This window comes from Pogona vitticeps, chromosome 14, assembly GCF_051106095.1.
Source record: "Pogona vitticeps strain Pit_001003342236 chromosome 14, PviZW2.1, whole genome shotgun sequence".
NCBI lineage: Eukaryota > Metazoa > Chordata > Lepidosauria > Squamata > Agamidae > Pogona > Pogona vitticeps.
The window spans coordinates 16,819,388-16,838,254 of NC_135796.1; the positions used below are offsets into that span (position 1 = coordinate 16,819,388).

The 18,867-nt window shown below is 49.2% G+C and overlaps 1 protein-coding gene across 9 annotated transcripts in view; it reads left to right on the plus strand.

Moving 5' to 3' along the window:
* The window catches only part of NCOR2 (nuclear receptor corepressor 2), a 203,535-nt gene that overhangs the window by 103,748 nt on the left and 80,920 nt on the right, over positions 1 to 18,867 (plus strand). For 7 of the 9 annotated variants that reach the window (XM_072983058.2, XM_072983062.2, XM_072983063.2 and 4 more), the window contains 6 exons: positions 924 to 990; positions 5,497 to 5,669; positions 6,999 to 7,092; positions 8,322 to 8,500; positions 10,072 to 10,126; positions 12,363 to 12,461. In XM_072983058.2, coding sequence (XP_072839159.2) covers positions 924 to 990; positions 5,497 to 5,669; positions 6,999 to 7,092; positions 8,322 to 8,500; positions 10,072 to 10,126; positions 12,363 to 12,461 — 667 coding nt within the window. Of the gene's footprint in view, positions 1 to 923; positions 991 to 5,496; positions 5,670 to 6,998; positions 7,093 to 8,321; positions 8,501 to 10,071; positions 10,127 to 12,362; positions 12,462 to 17,090; positions 17,284 to 18,867 lie in introns of those variants that run through there. The other 2 variants (XM_072983059.2, XM_072983065.2) reach the window with 2 other exon arrangements.

Here is an 18,867-nt window from a genome sequence, read left to right on the forward strand (position 1 = left end):
TTGAAAAGGGAGTTAGGCAAATTCAGGCAGGATCCTATTATCCATGGACACAAGTCATGATGAGTGTGTATTCCTTTCAGTGAAAAGAAGGGGTGAGCCTCTGAACACCATATTTTGGAGGGGTATCAACAAGGATTGTGTTCAGGCGCTCCCCAGAAGCCCCCATTGGGCCACCGCAGAAGGAGAACGTGGAGCAGAGAGACCTTGGACCTGATTCCATAGAACTCTTCTCATGGATCACTTTAGGATATGATCCTGTTGTCAGGACAGGCTTTTACTATGGAAGAAATCGGTTTGTGGGCTTACACGGCTGCTTCCTGTAAAGGAGCCCATTCAGAAAAGTCTGTTTCTGAGAGCTGTCCAGATACTTCAGCCTGGGACATCATGACTTCCGCCTATCACGGAACCGGCGTCCATCTGTCACCTCTTTGTTTATATGCCACTTTTCTTCCCATAACCATACAATCCTAAGGAGTTAAAATACAAAACAAAACTCTCGATTCGAAAACATTTCGTGTGCCGCCACTGTCTTCTCGCAACCAGCCAGCCCGCACGTGCTTTTAGAGGACTGAGGCAAGGAGAGTGGTCTGTATGGGGGGGAAAAAACCTTGCAGTGGTAACCAATGCTAAACAGCAGTGGCGCCTGAGCAAAAAAATAAAAATAAAAAAATAAATAAGTAGAGTGAGAGAGAGAAAAAAAGTCCCTGATTTTTGGAAAGTGCTGTAGTTCAAGGTCAGCTTTGAAGCGGAGGTGGTGAAGGAAATCAAATGGTTTGTGCATATCTGTGTGTGTGCATATGTATTTGAGAGAGAGCGAGAGAGAGAGAGAGCCCTGGTCAAAAATGTTGGGGGGGGTGGAGGGGAAAGGAAGAACGTGAGCTCCATGCAGGCATTCACAGAGTCTTCTGTGTTCATCTTTGCAGAAACCAGGCAATGCGGAAGAAGCTGATCTTATACTTCAAGAGAAGAAACCATGCTCGTAAACAGTGGGTAAGTGATACCCCCGTTTGTTCCTGGGGGTGGGGGTGGTCTCCCTCAAGACAGGAAAGAAAAACAGGAACGAAACTGGCAGAATCATCCTGGGGCCATTTTTGCAACTCCCAAAGAAGCCCCCTCCTAGTTCTCTCCAAGCAGTTGGGAGGGAGGGGTGTTTTTTTTTTTTTTTTTAAAGAAAATAATTTTTTACACTCAAGTTGGCTTGTTCCTTAAATCAGGTCAAGCAGGAGCCTCAAACCCCCTTCCCCTACCGTCACGTCCAAGACAGAAGCCATTCCAGTTTTGATCCCCATTTGGATCATCTTATGCCCCTGCCCTGAGTTATGGTGGTCAGAATGGGCCTTGAGGGGCCACCCAATTTGGGCCCCCCCATGAATGGCGCCATTCCTGGGAGACTGGTAAGGAAAAGCTGGGAGAAGAAAGGGTTCGGAGCAATGATAGCAGGAGGCATTGGGCAGAGGAAGCCGCAAAGAGAGTAACGAAGAGAGTTTACATCTTGGGAATAGCCTTGGCTGAAGCAATTAGGCTGCGTGCCAGTTAATTGGTTTGGGCTTTAAAAAAAAAATAATGGTAGGGTCATGGCCAAAGGAAAGAAAGGAGGGTGTTACACCGACAGGGTTAAGGGTTAGAGTCGGTGGTATTTGCTTAGCTTCTGGCTTGTGATGAGACGCTTAATATGATGAACTACCTGTGGCCAATGGAGCAGGGAGGCTCCGAAGGTTTCATTCAGCCCAGAGGCGGCTGTAAAATGAGTGGTAGGATGTCTCTTGATTGAAGGTGCCTGCCTTCCTAGAAGTAGAAAGGAGTCTGTCTCTCTGCTGATCTGTATGGAAGGGCGTTTTGACGACTGCTCTCTGGGCTCTAACATGTAACGGTTTTGAGCTCTTTTCTCACCCAGTAGGTCTCCAAAGGCTTGCATGTTTCACTAGAGCCGGGAAGCTCTAGGTTTGAATCCCTGCTGAGCCATAAGGCCCCCAGATTTGTTATGAGGATAAAACGGAGAAGGGTAAGAACCAAGACACTGGGAGGAATGGCGGATGCCATAAACCAATGCCACTGCGCATAGCTCAGGTACGGCACAACTTTTTTCTCACAGTGAGAGAGACAAGAGTAATGCCAGCATGTTGATTGTTGTGGCCAGACACAGATCATGAGTCTGATGGATTCCCCGCCTCTCCTTCTAAGGCTCTTTGGAAGTGATTTTGAAATCATGCACTAAAGGGATAAGAGTTCAGAGCTTAGCTAATTAACAGAGCAAAGACGACGCCGGGTTGGCGGGAGTGTTCCTTTTGCCAGATGGATGCGCCGCGTTTCACGGTGTCGAGCTAAACAGAAGCTCAAGCGACTGAACCCTCAGCTGGATTAATTGGGAGCTCGAACTTCAGCCTCCTTTTCTTTTGGCTCCTGGCTGAACATCAGACACCGCTGGCCCTCAGCCGCGCTTTGTTGCCCGTTTGATCCCGAGCGTGCTCAGGAAGCCTCAAAAGCTAAAGAGGCTGTAACTAAAAAAGAAGAGAGGGCCAGCTTACTTTGCACGATGCAAGGAGGGCCGGTCTTTGGCACACAGGCACGACCGTGTGTGTGTCGCCGTTCTGGCCCAGCAGAGAGCTTATTCTCAAGCAGTGCTAGTGACACGTTGTAGGCACAGCCCACGTGCCGGCCGGCCTGAGACTCATTTCGGTAATCGAACCCTGTCGTCCGCCCCCTGTTTGCTGTGGCTTTGCAAGTTGTTGGCAACAGAGTCCTTACGTTACAGCTTCTTTGAGCTCCTCTAACGTTGTCACCTGTCCTGTCCATCTGTTATTTCTGCAGCTCAGCGCTAGCTGTTTTGCCTTATGTTGTGGAGCGTGTGCGATACTGATCCATCACCTGTCAACAAATGATAGCAGCGCAGGGGGCGGGGGAGAGACGCTTAAACTGGGACACTTGGAAGAGAAGACTGGGTGTAGAAATTAAGAGTTAGCCTCGTCTGCTTGTCTTTAAGTGAAGATCTTCTTCATATAATTTCTTCCTTTGGGTATATTCTACAGTGGAAGTCATTTCGGACCCTGGGTGGAAGAACTAAGCTACCAATAACAAATACGTCCTTGCAACAAAGCATTATGGTGTATTCTTGGTGGAGAGGGCTAAAGAATAAGCTTAGACAGGAAGGATTCTGTGCTCTAAACCGAGCCTTACGTCATCTGCAAAATCTTTTCTTTGTATATATTTTTAAAAAGTTCTTGCACATTTAAAACTGCAGCCAGTCTTTATGTGTCAGTGGAGCACAAGGCTTCTGCAGGCAGTGGCCAAAATCCTTTGCATAAGTTACATCAGAGTTAGGGACTTGCATGACTCATGTACAGTCAGTCTCATTGCACGTGAGTCATTCAAGCTCTGGGAGCAAGGCAGGGTGTCTTTAATTAGCAGCACTCTCCCAGTGCCAGTAAAGGCATCCTCTGGAGGAGATAACTGGTACCGTATTTTTCGCTCCATAAGACGCACCTTTCCATAAGACGCACCGATTTTTTAGGAGAAGAAAACAGGAAAATATAATCTGTTTTCTTCGCTCCATAAGATGCACAGACTTTCCACCCACCTGTTTTGTGGGAAAAAAGTGAGTCTTATGGTGCAAAAAATACAGTAATTAAAAGAGTTCCTGATTCCATCCCAGGACTCATGTGGTTTAACACTGATTGCACATAAGTCTTGCAAACTCCAGGACTGAAGAAGGAAACCTTTTAATTACCAGCGATCTGCTACTGACGACATCATCACCCTTAGGCTATTGTGATTTGCACAACTGGATTTTGGCTATTAAATATTCGATTCATTGTAAGGAGCATTTTAAGTAGCTGGACCTCTGCTGCAACCACAAGACAGCTTTTCCACTTCTTGAAGGTGGCTGCCGTAACTTGTCAATATGTACTACGGAACAGGGCTGTTCTTTAATACCGTCTCTCACCAGAGCCATCCAGCGATTTCTGAGAAATGCAGGCCCCCAAGCCATTTAATATTTTAAGACCACATCATAGAAATGTGTGCATAAATTGTGAGAGGAAGAGTCACCTCTTAGGAATATTAATCTCAAACCACTTGGGGTTTAAAAAAACCCAGCCAAACAACAGGTTGATTGGTGGCCAGAAGCTTCCAAGCAATTGATAATGCCGGAAGGGACTTTAAAGATCATTAAGTCCAGCCCCGGTCAAGAGGCACAGTGGGGGAATCGAACTCTCAGACACTGACTCTGAAGCTAGAGACCTAAACCAGAGAGCTGTCTAGCACCTCTGAGAGGTGCAAAGGAGTCTGAGTCCGATTGGAAATGTCTGTGGCCGTCACACCAGATGAATGTTTCATGCTTTTCTTTCGCTCCAGCGTCTTGGCTGGACTTGCAGTACACGGTAGAGCAGAGCGATTCCAAGAGGGCCTTTAGAAAGGATTACCACAAGGGACTCTTTGAACATTCTCCGTTCTTCCTTTTGACCCTCCTGTCTTTTCCTTAAGGCATGGATACCTGCCAGTAGATTATGCTGATGTTCTTTGATGTTTTTCTCTTGGGCTCTGGACCATCGCTTCAGCTCCTACACAGACGCTTCTTGGCCCTATTTCTGTAACATGTGCGAGAGTGTATGTGTGTGTGTGTGTGAGTGTGTGTGTGTGAGTGTGTGCATACACACATACACACACACACATATGAGTAAGACGGAGAAAAGTTTCAGCTCCCATTTGATTTACCCGAGGACCTTGTTTTACGTTGATTCTAAAGAACTGAATCAAGAAATGAGAAGCCTTTTTGCATAGTACCTCCAGCATCCTCCATCAGTGATTCATTTATTTACTTACTTATGTGGATATTCCGACTTTCTTCCAACGAACTCAAGATTGCACATAAGTGGCTCTCCCACCTCCTCTTTCTACTCACAGCGATCTTGCAAAGTGGGACAGGGAGAGAGAGAGAGTAGCTGAAGAGTTTTATGGTTCAACATGAATTCCAACTTGATTTCCAAAATCCCAGCCCAGTGCTCTTAACTGTTGTCTTTCATTGCAAGGAGTATCAGAAGCAGGATGATGGTTTCCACTTAATTCCTGTATCTTTTGTCTCTTTACTCATCTCATTAGTTTGAAAGCATCCCTTTTTGGGTGGTGGCTGTTATTTAGCTAGATGATAAGTCAGGTACCTTTTAACAATAATCTAAAAGGCAGAGCTACTACTACTAGTAGTTAAAGGGCTGTTCAGTTTTTAGTCAGGTGATCAATGGATTAAATGTGCATACTGGTGAAAACAGTATTGCTCAAGCAGGAAGCAGCTGTGTTTATGTCGTGAGCCTGTTTTGCTGGCATGAATTGGTTTCAAGATTCTATGTGATTTCTTCTTTGAGACTTGACCGCTACTTGGACCTGACAAGAAATTGGGGAAATTAGGATTTAAGGGGCCATTTCTTGACCTTTCTCTCTCCCTTTCTCTCCGTCTCTCTCTACCTTCCTCTTCTTACATCCCCACCTCTCTTTCCCCTTCATCAGGAACAGAAATTCTGCCAGCGCTACGACCAGCTCATGGAAGCGTGGGAAAAGAAAGTGGAGCGCATTGAAAACAACCCCCGACGCCGAGCCAAGGAGAGCAAAGTACGCGAGTATTACGAGAAGCAGTTCCCAGAGATCCGGAAGCAGAGGGAACTGCAGGAGCGCATGCAGAGGTTAGTGGAGGCGGGTTCGGGTTCTGGAACGTGGGGGAGAGAAGCAAGAAAAGTTGGATGGGTCGAGGTTTGTCGGGACTCTTTGATGCCTAAGTGGTGGTGTGTTCAGTTTCTGGTAGAATACAGAATACCTTCTAGTAAAAGGGGGTCTTTTCTGTCAGTTCTCTTGGAAAAAACAACAGCTTCCTACGGAAGCTACTCTAACCAGCCTTCTCCTCCAGCTGAGCTCTGTATGCAGCCACCACAAACTTTGAAAGAAATGGATGATCTCTGTAATTTGGTGAAATGCACCTGCTAATAAAATTAGCATGTAATTTGGTGAAATGCACATGCATCCTCTGCTCCTGAATTTGGACACTGCTTATGTCCTACGAGGGAGAGAAATCCAAAGGCCACTGAGGGTCCCACTTGGAGCTTTAGAACCATCAAGTGGTGTTGTCCATTCATTCCGGGTGGTGCATGAAACTTGGAGAACCATGGAGGGATGTCATGAGTGGCGCTCCTGATCACTTTCCCCGACGGCTCGGTGCGTTGTGGATGAGAGTGAGCCAGGCTTGGAGGAGAATGCAGGAAGTTGCCTCTTGAGATGTGCCACCGTGTTTGGAAAACGGGCCACACACCCCCGCCAAAGGAGTCCTAATGCGCCATTGACAGCCACGTCCCCTCTATGATGAAGGGGTCAGAGAAGCCAGCTCTCAGCAGTATCTTTTATCGCCCGGCAGCTCTTTGCTTTTTTTTGCTTCTCAACCCCTTGTGTTCCCCAGCGGCTCAGAGCAGAGAACCCGAGTCCCACCACAGTGTAAACAAAAAGGCCGATGTTTTCAAAAGAGGACGTTTATATATTTATGGGCATTTAGCACGGGGGTGGGGGGAAGAGGAGTCAGGCGAACTAGTGAACCTTCAGAGCTACGGCTAGCCTGCCAGAAAGTTGTGGATGAGTAGTCTGGGCAGGGAGGGTTAGGAGGTATCACATTGACCAGGGAGGGGCACGTGGATGCCTGAAGGTGGAATGCTTGAGAACGGTTCCTGCCTTCCATCCATGCGATGTCCAGTGGTGCTCATATCACTCACGGAGAACCCTTGATCGAGATCGTCCGGAAGATTTGCCCTCCCCTTGTTGCCTCTAAGGTGCAGCGTTACCCGCCGGCCCGGCTCCTCTCCTCCTCCTCCTCCATTCCCAGCATTGACCTCTCCTCCTCCTCCTCTTCCTCCTCCTCCTGCGTGGCACCTCCGTCGCACGCAAGTGGCTTTGCAGTAATTGTTGGAAGCTGTGATGCCAAGTGCAAAATGGAGCATAAATTTTTCAGCGCTTTCTCTGCCGTTTCCCAGCAGGGTGGGACAGAGGGGCAGCGGCCTCTCCATGTCTGCCGCACGCAGTGAACACGAGGTGTCAGAAATTATTGATGGACTCTCAGAACAAGAGGTGAGGCTGGGTCACCGTTTTCTCCTCTCCTTTGCATTCTCTCCTTCTCTCTCTCTCTTTTCTCCCCTTCCCCTTTTCCCTTCCCTTTTTCTCTCTGGGGGAAACGGCGCAGCCACAACAGACCTTGGCGTTAGAACTCGCTGTTGATGCTGCTGCCAAACTGCATTAGCTTCAACCGTTGCTGTGTTTAGCAAACACTGTCTTGTGTTGGGGAATGTGGTGCCTTGATGGATTTGACAGGACCCTAAATGAGGACTTGGGAGGTCTCTCTCTCTCTCTCTCTCTGTGGGTGTGGGTCTTTCTCTGTGCCTCCCCTTTGCCTTCTGGGTCTTGTTAACAAACACCACTCTGTTGCCTGCTGTGATGTTTACCAGGTGAGACTTCATACATATCCTCACTGGCAGGGACTGGCTGTGCTGTTTGAATGGGGGAGAGACTCTTGTTTGGTTCATTTTTGGTATGCCCCCCTTTTTTTTCTTCATCTGAGATTCTGACACATCCTCGAACCTTGCTTCTGTGGGTGCAAGGAAGGGGTTGATCTTGGGGTGCAGAAGAACACCCTAAGTTGTAAGAAGAACGTAAGAAGGTATGGCCATACTGGATTGAACGTCTGTCTAGACTGACTTCCATTCTTGGCCCCAAAACGTACAACCATAGCAAGAGGATAAATCACTCCCAAATAAAACTGTCTAGAATCTTGCAATAATAACAATAATCTTAGAACTTCGGAGCTGGAAGGGACCCTATGGAACATTGAGTCCAGCTGCTATCCAGGAGGCCCAGCGGGGAATCGAACTCCCAACTTCTGGCTCTGCAGCCAGAGGCTTCAACCACTGAACTGTCCTGCTTGGAGTAACCAAGAATAGATATTTGGATGGATGGACTGGAGATGGGAGAAGTTATGTCTTTTTTTGGACTCTGTGTCCCATAATATTCTTCTATATAGTTTTCTGGGAGTCATCATCTCTGGGAGATTAACCATTAGATCAAATTGTTCTGGTATGTTTAAAAAAAAATCTGTCACCTGAGCTTTTACTCAGAGACATCTTGTTCTTTAATTCATTGTCTTTCGTGCTTGGCTACAGTTGATGGTTCTCAAGATTCTCATAAAACACAAAAAAACGATCATACAAGCCTGAGATCTCATTTATTCCGTAGTCAGTTTAACTCCTGGGCAAATTGGTTTTTTGCCTCTCCAGTCTTGTTTCCCTTCTGCTTTTCTGCACCAGAATCTGGAGAAGCAGATGCGGCAGCTGGCCGTCATTCCACCCATGCTGTATGATGCTGAGCAGCAGCGCATAAAGTTCATCAACATGAATGGCCTGATGGATGATCCCATGAAAGTCTACAAGGACCGGCAGGTGATGAACATGTGGAGTGAACAGGAGAAGGAGACCTTTCGAGAAAAGTGAGTTGAGTGGCACAAATTCATGCCTTGTGGGCTGAGATGCAAAACTCATCAGTCTATAAGAGGAGCAAAAGGCCTCTGTGTGACCTTAGGCTTATATATTGGGGGCAAGGGATCTGTATCACTTGGGGAAAAAAGGTTTTTTGTTTTTGCAGGGGGAGGCTACAACGCCCAAAGTCTGATAGCCAGTGGATAGCCAGTGGCTATGGCGGGTGAATTCTGGAAGCTGTGTTCCTCTCCAGGGAACTCTTTCACATGGCACTTGATGCCATTTTTGTCTGGAGTTATTGCAACCTCGCATGCTGCCTTCAGTAGGTTTGGCTGGGCGGGACCTTTCTGGGCTGACATGACTGTCAGTCACCAGCAGCACTGACCAATAGTTTCCTCCCTTGCCCCAGTTCAAAGAGCGCCACACCTCTCTGTTAAGAGCGTTTTGCCTCTTCCGTGTCTGCTGTAGCGTAGCCTGTCGTAGATCTGTTCAACTGTAAATAAAGAAACTTTTTAAAAATTCTTTCTACTACTCAAGAGGGAGTAAACATCAGTTAATAGGAGAAAAAGGGTGGACTAATCTGGAGAACTTGAAGCTAATTCTGCTCGGTGCGTCCCCGCACTTCTGTGGAGCAGCTGGAGGAATGTAACTAGCATTCAAAATTCTGCAGCCGTCTCCGTCTGCAGGCTCTCTGGCCCGTGCTGGGAGTTTCCCTGTCTCCCACATCATATGCTTGCTTCCTTAAGGATGGGGTGGCACAGAGAGTTATGTGGTCCAGCAGTTACTGCCAGCTCTGCCCACTTTGGGCTGTGACGCTGCCTAGTATCCGTTGTAGCCTCAGATTGCTGAGCGCCGTTCCTCAAGGGAGCTGGCTGTCAGCCCATTGTGTGAAAACTGGGACCACGGCCAGCCCTAAACAAGAGGACAGCCCTTGCCTAGCAGAATATCCAGTTCCAAGAAGGGGGAGCAGGATCCGCGAGGCGGCACATGGGCTCAACTCTGGATGGGGGTTCCCTGCAACATTTCAGGGTCAGGCACCCTTGGTTGGAAAAGAGGGAGGTGGAGGAGGTGGGGGCGGGAAAGGAGCAGGGATCCGAGTGCTGTTCCCCCTGAAAGGATAAGTGGGTTGGAGGGTGGGATCCAGCTCCGAAGCTCGGGCTTTCTAGGCCCGGTAGCACGCTGACATCTGCCGATTTGTTTCTGGGGCTTAAGTGGGGCACTCGAAGAAGAGGACGAGGGCTGGAATCTTGACTGCTCGGAGCCACTTATGCCAAAGGTCAGAAATTAGGCCACCTGCAGCTCCGTAGTGGACAGATGGCACAAAAGTGTCGTTGGCATGAAGCAAACGGTGCCTGGGATGGGACTTTGGAAATGTAGGGAGTGGAAAATGACGGTTGGTTTTTTTTCCTACAAAAAAAAGTTTAGAATTCATTAGGAGCTACAGGCTCAACATCCTTAAGGGTTATCTCTTAATGAACTCACGTTCCTGTTTTATTTCTCTCTCTCTCTCTCTCTCTGTATGTGTGTGTGTGTGTGTATGTGTTGTTGTTGTTGGTGTGTGTGATTTGTTTGTTTTTTAAAGGTTTATGCAGCACCCAAAGAATTTTGGCCTGATCGCTTCCTTTCTGGACAGGAAAGTAAGTATAGTTGTTTTTTATTTCATTTCCTGTGTTTACCTTTTAAACAAAGAAAACTCTTACCCAAACCATCCCAAACTAGATTGCTTTTGTGTTTTAAGGCACACCAGTTTTGCGTGTGCTTGCCATTCGAAGGCGCGACTTTGCTAGGCAGCAGAGCTGCCTGGAATGGGACTGTATGTTAAAACTAACCAAGTTTCCTGGGTTCAAAAAAATAAATAAATAAATGAAGAGAGCCCAAGGTGCAGATGACCTTGCTTTGAGGGCCAGGTGGTTTCCAAGGTGGGAGAGGCAGGGACTCTTGAAGACAAGGCTTCTACTTGTGAGAAACTCCCTACTTTGAGACTCCTTAAGGCTGGTGGCCTTTGGAACTCTGTTGGAAGCAGCAGCCGAAAAAGGGGCACCAGACGACAGTGAGGCCCCCGTTCAGTCTTACACCATAAAGATCATGGGGAAACCCAGAGACTCAGCCTGCTCACTGAAATCGAAAAAGATTTACTCTGCACCGGTCAGGGTCTTGAGTTAATCCTGCCAGCCAGCCAGCCAGGCCTGGAATCCTTCCTGTTTTTTTCCCCCCCTTCTCCTGTCCCTCAAATGTAATTTTCCCCCCAAGTCCCAGGAACCCCACCAAGGAGGCGATCTTCCGCCTTTCCCTTCCGCCTGCTGGAATTAGAAGGCAGCCAACAGGCCCTGGAAGAGGGCGAGCTCCATGTGTTCGCTTGGAAGTGAAGTGTGTTTGTGTTCCACCTAGAAAGCTTAATGGTTGGAAGTAATGGCTCTTGACAGTTGTGCGGCAGGTTAGAGGTAGCGTTCGACTGCAACTGAAGGAAGATAGACCGCCTCTCCTCTCCTTTCGGGGGCAGGGGTGGGGCTTTTTTTTGCTTTTAGCCGCTGCAGTCATCTCGGGTCAGTCCTTCCATCTTGTCCTGGACGCCCCTCCGTAACGCTGGAAATAGTTCTCGATGCCCGTCCTCAAGGATGCATTCCGCTTAAGGGCATATTTCAGTGCCGTAACAGTTCACAAAACAGTAGGTTTCAGTGCAGAGTTGCTTTACCCCCCTTTTAATCAACCCTACTTGTCTCCACTAGAAGTCCAGGGTGGGCGGGAGAGAGAATACTTCCAGTCAAGCGGCTCAGCTTGATCAGATGCCTTTTGCCTCTGGGCGTCTTAGCTGAGAGAGGAATAGTACATACAAGAAGTGAGGAAGCTGCAGGAGGGATTAACTGTCAGGAGGGGAGGAGATTGCTCAGATACTGTGTCGGTCACAGAGAGAGCAGGGATGTCATTGAGTTTGCATAGGCCGTATGCGACCACACAACGGCCTTGCAGGTGGGCCAGAGGAGACCTTGAAGCAAAAGGACTGTGGCAAGAGTGTGTAATCCATTCCAAACTCATATTAGCTTCGCCGCGAGAATTGAAAACAACACCTTTGCCAAAGGGAGAAGGTTTGGAGAAGGTTTGCATTTGAAGGGAATGGAGAAGGTTTGCCTGGTAGCCAAAAGGGGAACATACGTAAAGACCTATACTCAAGAAATCAAGAGGCAGGCTTGGGATAACAGCTGCTTGATATTTTGCTGCATGCCGGAACAGCGAGCCACGCCAAACAGAACCCAGCGGATATTTTTTCCCGGTTGGCCGTCACCCTTGCTTCTTCCTCTGTGCATGGTTGGAAAGAGCAAGCAAACCAGTTTTAAATGCAGGAGGCGCACAAACACTCCGGCTGTATAGAGGGGCCGGCGAGATAGCAAATATTTCAGGTGTCACCTCTGCTATGAATCCATTAAGTAATGTTCAGAGAGTTTTTCTTTCTTAGCCTTCTGTCTTCAACCGTATAGATGAATACTGTTGCTTTGAATGCCAAACTCTGATCGAGCCCTGGACCCTCAATAAGAAATGAAGTGGATCTGCCCCCCAAAAAAGTAGCAGGTGGTGGTCTTGTCAGAGGCTCCACTGGCGGTCCGTTTTGGCAGCACAGGGCCAGAGAGACCAATGCGGTCACTCAGTCCAGAACAGCAGCCAGCGTTCCAGCTCTCACAAACTGACAAAACACCAAAGAGGGAGACTTTTCGTAGGGGCTGTGGCTATTTGTCCACTCACTCTTGGTGTTTTGGATGGTATGTTTCCGTCCACCGGTTACGGCTGCGGTCCATTCACTGTGTAGATCAACCTGCGCCCAGGCCGCCTCCCTGTTGTCCAGTCTTAAGCTTCGTCCCCATCCCTGTTGTTTTGTTTTAGACGGTGGCCGATTGCGTCCTCTACTATTACTTGACCAAGAAGAACGAGAACTATAAGAACTTAGTGAGAAGGAATTACCGGCGGCGCGGAAAGAACCAGGTAAGCAAACCCCTCGAGAATCGTCACAAAGGGTGCGATCCAAGTTCTGCAGCTTTGCTGTGCATCGTCCAAGTAGAATCCAACGAGAGTCGTAGCGTCTAAATTGCAAAGAACGGCAGACCTCGAAATGTGGGTGGTCGGTCATTGCTTTTCCCTGCTTGGTGGAGGCCGTGTATGTTGTCTATGGTTCCATCGCTGCCTTATGAGAACAAAGTGGTACTGTGTGCAGTCTTTAACGCTTGACAGCCCCGGTTTTGCTTATTCTGTTCCTGCGGTATGCTGAGCAATGACCAGCCCTACATATGTCTGGTGCCAAGAGCTGAGTGAGATCTCCGGTGGTGAGAAGGTTAGGAAGAGCTGTAACCGAGTGGCCGAGCACCTAATTGGCTGATGGATAGTCTTGGGTCGGCCCTCGGCCCCATCAGTTAGAAATACCTGGGCACCGCTTGGAAAGGTGGTTTGAGAGGGAAGTAGACAGAAATGCGTTTGGGGAAAGGATGTTGTTCCGTTTAGAAAGCACACCCTTTGGAGGCAAAAGTCCCAGAGTGGACCATCTCTAGACAGGACTGGGGGAGACCTCTGTTTCCAATTACTCCTTCCAATGAACAGCTGCTGTAAGCCAAAGTCGGCAGCAGTTCTCCTTCAGACTTTTGCCTGGAGGCCCATTGGGGACGAATGGGTCGTGGGGACGCGGGTGGTCCTCCCCCACACCGACACTCACTGTGTACCTGGCAGGGTCACAGATCATGAGGGATAAAGTGCCAAGGTGGGAAAGGGGGGGTGTCTCTGCTCTTGCGTCTGTGATCCAGGAGGCTTGTTCAGCTGGGTTCACAGTCATGGGGCGCTTGTAAGCCCCTTCAGTCAGATGGTCTACCAAAGCTGCATCAGGTCTTACTGCCACGCTGTCAGGTGTGTGGGATGTTCAGGAATCAGGCTGGCATGTGTCTGATATCCCCGTGATTCGTGTAATCCTATACCTGTTCAGATGAACCGCTGGACTGGGCTTCTAACTCAGCTATAGAGGGAGGAGGAGTCTTGACACAATACAAGGCAGCTTCCCGCGTTCTGCCCCTGGAGAGTCGCTCCTTCTCTGTGCCCACCGGTCCAAACACTTGGTTGTTCTGATCCCATCTCCCCCAGAACAACCTTTCTCAAGCCAGTGCACTATAGTTCCCATCATCCCCCCACCCCCATTCTAGCCAGCCGATAGATGTTCTACAATATGTCTTGAGGGCACCTAGCGGGTGAAGGTTGTTCTGGAAGTTCAAGGGTGGGCCTTAGCTTCTGTTAAGTCTAACCAGTGATCCATCTAGCTTTAGTTCATCGGATGGAAGGGGAAAAGGGCTTTTCAGGAGTCTGGTACACACAAGATATTTTTCCAGTCCTCCTTCTTGGGATTTTTTTTTAAACTGGAGATGCCAGGAGAAGCTAGGGTTGTCTCCAGACTCAACAAAAGTTGTGCCATTGAGGTGCCCCCCCTCCCCACAGTGCAGCACCGACTGGACAGTCATTCTCGTCCTTTGACATAGTTTGGGTTTTTTGGTTTTTGCTTTCAAGCGGGGGCCTTATGCCAGGAAACCTCCCAAATGATTGATTTCCTCCCTTCATTCAGCTGCCTCTCTGTCGGTAGCAGGTTGTTTTTAAAGAGTTTTGGCTTCGAACGCTGGTCTGGTTTTGGCTGGCTGGGATTTGGTCAAGAGGGCTCTTTGCTCGGTTTTTGACTGCGTCTGCCCGAAACGGATTTGGTTGGAAAGCAATACCATGTAAGGGAGCAGAAGGATGTGAACTTCATGTCACAGCATCACCATGGAGAACACGGAGAAGACAAGGGAGGTGGAGGGGAATCAGATACCATGGTGATGTTTGTAGAAAGCGTGCTGTGCAGACTAGTACTCTCTCTCTCTCTCTCTCTCTCTCTCTCTCTCTCTCTCTGTGTGTGTGTGTGTGTGTGTATCATAAAATTTTGTTGCCTGAGGAGACTTGGAATGTATTGAAGTAGCAATGAAATGGCTCACTCAATTGAATAAGTCCTGTTTTTACCTACTAAAGGGTGGAAGGTGTATTGAAAGGGTCCTTAAGGTCATCCATTTGGGGTCCATGTGCATGTCGATTGGAATTGTTTACTAGGATATCTCCCCTCCCCCACCTGCCCACACCACCCCTTTCTGTATTTGTGCCCCTGTTGTATAACCCCAGGGGTCCCCGGGGCCAACTCTGTGGTTGCCTTTAATAATATCAAGGCGCTGTACAAAAGGAGAAAGGTCGCCAAGCCGAACCCAGGACTGCAACCCAGTGATCTCCACTATAAATAGGAGGCTTTAAGTAGATTGGTCAGGGGCATGGCTCACAAATAACGGTGGCTGACACAGAATCGTGTGACACCCGCTACTATCCCGGGCAGAAATAGAAGGAGCCTCCCTGGCTTGGCCAACTTAAGTATAAATACTTAAGAATGTGCGCTTCTTGTGGTCTCTCTCTCTCTTATTGAGGAATATTTGAATGGGATCATAGGGTGCCACTGACTTCAAAGTGGTCCCGGCAGGAATTAGGTAAACACTGCAGCTGGCTTAAGCTCCTGGAAACGCAAGGCCACCATTTTCATATCAAACCTTGGTTTCAGAGACGATACAGATCATGAGATTAAAAATTGCAGCCACGCGGACAACAGCGTTAGAGCTGTCGGAAAGTTTTAACTTAAAAACCTTCCAATCTCTCTCATGCACACATCAGAAGAAGTTATAACAGAGAAATGTGCAGTTTTGTCTGTTCAAAAATGCTTCCTCCGCAGCCCATTTAGTGGCCGAAACTTTTCCAGGGGAGGGTGATGGGAGCAAGAGAAGGGCCTCTCTTACCAGTCTTAAAACCTGGGGAGGCCTGGTTGTTTATAGAGAGCCTGGATTTAAGCCACAGAGAACTTTATAGGTTATAATTGACCCTCATTGACTTGGACTGTGTATATCATGTTGTTGTTGTTGTTGTTGTTGTTGTTGTTGTTGTTGTTGTTGTTGTTGTTGTTGTTGTGAGCTATCGGGTTGCTTCTGACTTATGGCGACCCTGTGATTAAGCTAACATCTCCTCAACTCCTTCAGACTCCATCCTTTGGCTTCCTCGTAGCCCGTCTCGTATTTGGTCTTCCTGGTTTTCCTGCTGCTTTTCTGCCTTTTTCCAGTGAATCTTGCCTTCTCACCAAAGTAGGAGGCAGCCTTGGTTTCAACATTTTTGCCTCCAGGCTTGATCTGACGTACTAAGCACCCACTGGGTTTGTCTTTCTGGCCGTCCAGGGTATCTCCAGAGCTTTCCTCCAGCACCATTTTTCAAATGAATCCTTCCCTCCCCCCCCCCCCGTCTGCTTTCTTCACTGTCCGGCTTTCGCACCCATCTAATGAATCATGCCAAATCAACAGCAACCCTGTCTCTGTGCCAGTAAGGAGTGGGACCGCTCTTAAAAGGGGCGGGATGGATCACGGCGATTCAAAAACACAGAGGGTAGGGTTGCTGTAACTGGACTTTGGTTTGTACCAAAATTGGATCAAATAGTGAGCTGTAGGCCCGTCTGAATGCCCCCTTGGCACAGAACGTTGGCATGGGCAACCGGGGACTTCAGAGGTCAGAACTTTACAACTCAAAGAGGATCCCTTTGAAGTTAGCAGTCCGACGTCGGAGAGGATTTGCCGTCAGCAGTAACTGAACTTACCACGGGGTGGGTTTGGTGTGGTAGAGATGGAGGTGCCGGCCCAGGACACTTGCAGGCATATCGGTCTGTCCAGGAAGTTTTGCTGCTCGGGGAGACCAGAATCAGCCTAGCAGCTGCTTCCTTAAGCCAAAGGCAAACAGGGAGAGCCAGGGAACACCTTAGTGGCATTCAGACTGCTCTGTGGTTGGGAGCAAGCCTGCAGTGCGTTTTGAGGTAAGGAACTCTGTGTGTATATATGTTTCATTTTGGCTCAGCCGTTTACGCTACAGCAGTGCAACCAAAAAGGGACGGCTACAGATACTCAACTCCGAGGGCTTGTTTGTTTTTGCTGCCTATTATTACTCTCTCTTGAAAAATCAGGACTGCCTCGCTTATGTATACAGTGGACCCTTGACTTACAGATGGCTCGACTTACAGACTTTTCGAGTTACAGACTTCTCTGGCCGCAAAATTTAGGTTCGACTTGCAGCCGGAGAATCAACCTACAGACCAGAAAAAACCAAAATGGAACAAAAAAGGAACAAAAACTGCCAGTTACGGGATTAATCGGTTTTCAATGCATTGTAGGTCAATGGAGACTCGACCTACAGACTTTTCAACCTGCAGCCACCGTTCCAATACGGATTAATTCCATAAGTAGAGGGTCCACTGTATTGCATTAGGGCGCAGTGCAGGAGGGAGAATTTTACTCCCAATTTCTCCTCTTGGCTAAGATTTTTGGCCCCCACTCGAAGGTCTGGGCATTCGGAGGTGGAGGCCAGGGGCTTTTAGAAGAAACTTGAAACACGCCATGTGCCATAGGGTTAAGTTTGGCATCTTTTGGAGATTAATCACAGAGAGAAGGAGAGAAAGAGAGAGAGAGAGAGAGAGAGAGGCTACAGCCAGCCCTGTGAGCTCCCAGTGACGAGGGCTGTGGTTTTATAGCTCATGACTCATCGGCTCGGCGGAGAGAGAGCGACTGTGTTGTTCCAGTAGATTGCAAAATCATAACAGGAATGCCGTGGCTGGTTTACGGCTCAACTATGCAAATCGTCAGGAAGCCATTTGAGCCGGAGAGCGCAAGGCACGCCGCCGCCGAGGAGCTGGGATGGCAGAGCTGTGAGCAGGCCCCGGGGGCACCAGGAAGAGGTGAGGGTGGCGGTGGTGGTGGTGGTGGTGGGGCAACTGCGGGCTGGCGCTGGGCAGAGGGGCGAAGGTGCCGGGCGAGGCGAGCGCTTCCTGGGAGGAGGGAACGGTGTGTACTGTGACGGGAAGCAGGGCAGATCTGTCCGCTCCGTCTTGTTCTGGGAAGGTTTCTCCAGGCCCCCATGCGCGCGCGACGAGTTTGGCCAGGAGCCTTTCCCCCGGCGGCTTAAGAAAGTCCCGCTCCGAGTGCCAAAGCGACCCTCTTCGTTGGCTCAGAGGCGGCACTGAGATTTCTCAAAGGGATTCTTCTCTCTCTGGATGGTGGATTTTCGGGAGGGAGGGAGGAGGCTTTTGAGCCTCTCGGGTGTGGGAACTTCTCTGAATTTAAGGGGCAAAGGGGGAGAGGAAAAAGCTGTGCCTGCCCGCCCAAAAGGAGCCTGGGAGTGGAAGAGAAGAGAAGAATCGCCACTGTCGGCCAGCCGGAGAAGGGAAGGGGGGGAGGCGTGGAAGAGGGACTTGTGGGGGGGGGGCAAGAAGCGTGCCTTCTACGCTCCGGCCGTGTCGGAAGGGACGCCAAGGACAGGTTCCCCGCACGGGGATGAGCGAAGGAGGCCGCTCTGAGGTTGAGCCTCCAAAGGCTTGGCGAGGCCCCGGCGCTGGAAATGTTGCAACCGCCTGCGCTCTTGTTTATAGGAGCAAAGCGTGCTATTTTAAAGATAAGCTATCGGCAGGGTGGTGTTTCCCTGGTGATTGGTGTGTGTTATGGGTGTGATTGCGTAGACCAGAGGAGCAACTGTTGCGTGTGTGTGTGTGTGTGTGTGTGTGTGTCCTTGGGCGATTGTCTTTTTTTTGGGAAATGCTACTAAGCGTGTGCCTGTCAGGATGTGACTGGAAACTGGGACAAAGGTGAGCAGCTGTTGATCATTAATGCACCAAGGAAAGGGGGGGCCGTCGGCCTTGAGACCCCCCCCTTGCCGGAGCAGGTCACGCCACGATGTGATGCTGATGGGGGGGGGGCGTCAGGATTTCTAGCAGCGGCCTGGAAGGGGCCACATTTTCTACAGCACATTTACAGCACATTACATTTACATCTACATTCCTGGGGCCGGCAGGGCACAGTGGGGTTGCACCCATTGAAATCAACAGGTTCCCATTGAGCCACGGTCAGGGAAGAAGTGCCGTGTGATCCACAGTCAATTTAATGTCCTCTTTCTCTCCCGAGAGGTTCCTACGCACATTCGTTTTTCTCTTCCTTAAGAGGGTCCTGCCACTCTCCCTTGTTTCAGGGTTTGGGGTTTGCACACCAGCTTCAGGACATGCGTGCGTGTCACTCTCTCTCTTCCCCCTCACTCCAGTCCCCGATAAGATTCTGTCGTAACTCGCAGCAGCTTCCGCCAGCATGGCTGACAGCCGGGGGGGCGGCGATGGGAACCGTAGTCAAACAATACTTGGAGGGGCCAAAGGCTCCACAGATGTGCTTTAGGGAACTTAAGCCCATAATGGATCCAAGGAGGTCAGTTGTGTGTAGATGATGATTAGGTCAGCGGATAGTTGTTTGTTGTGATGACTCGGTGGCGCTTCCTCCTG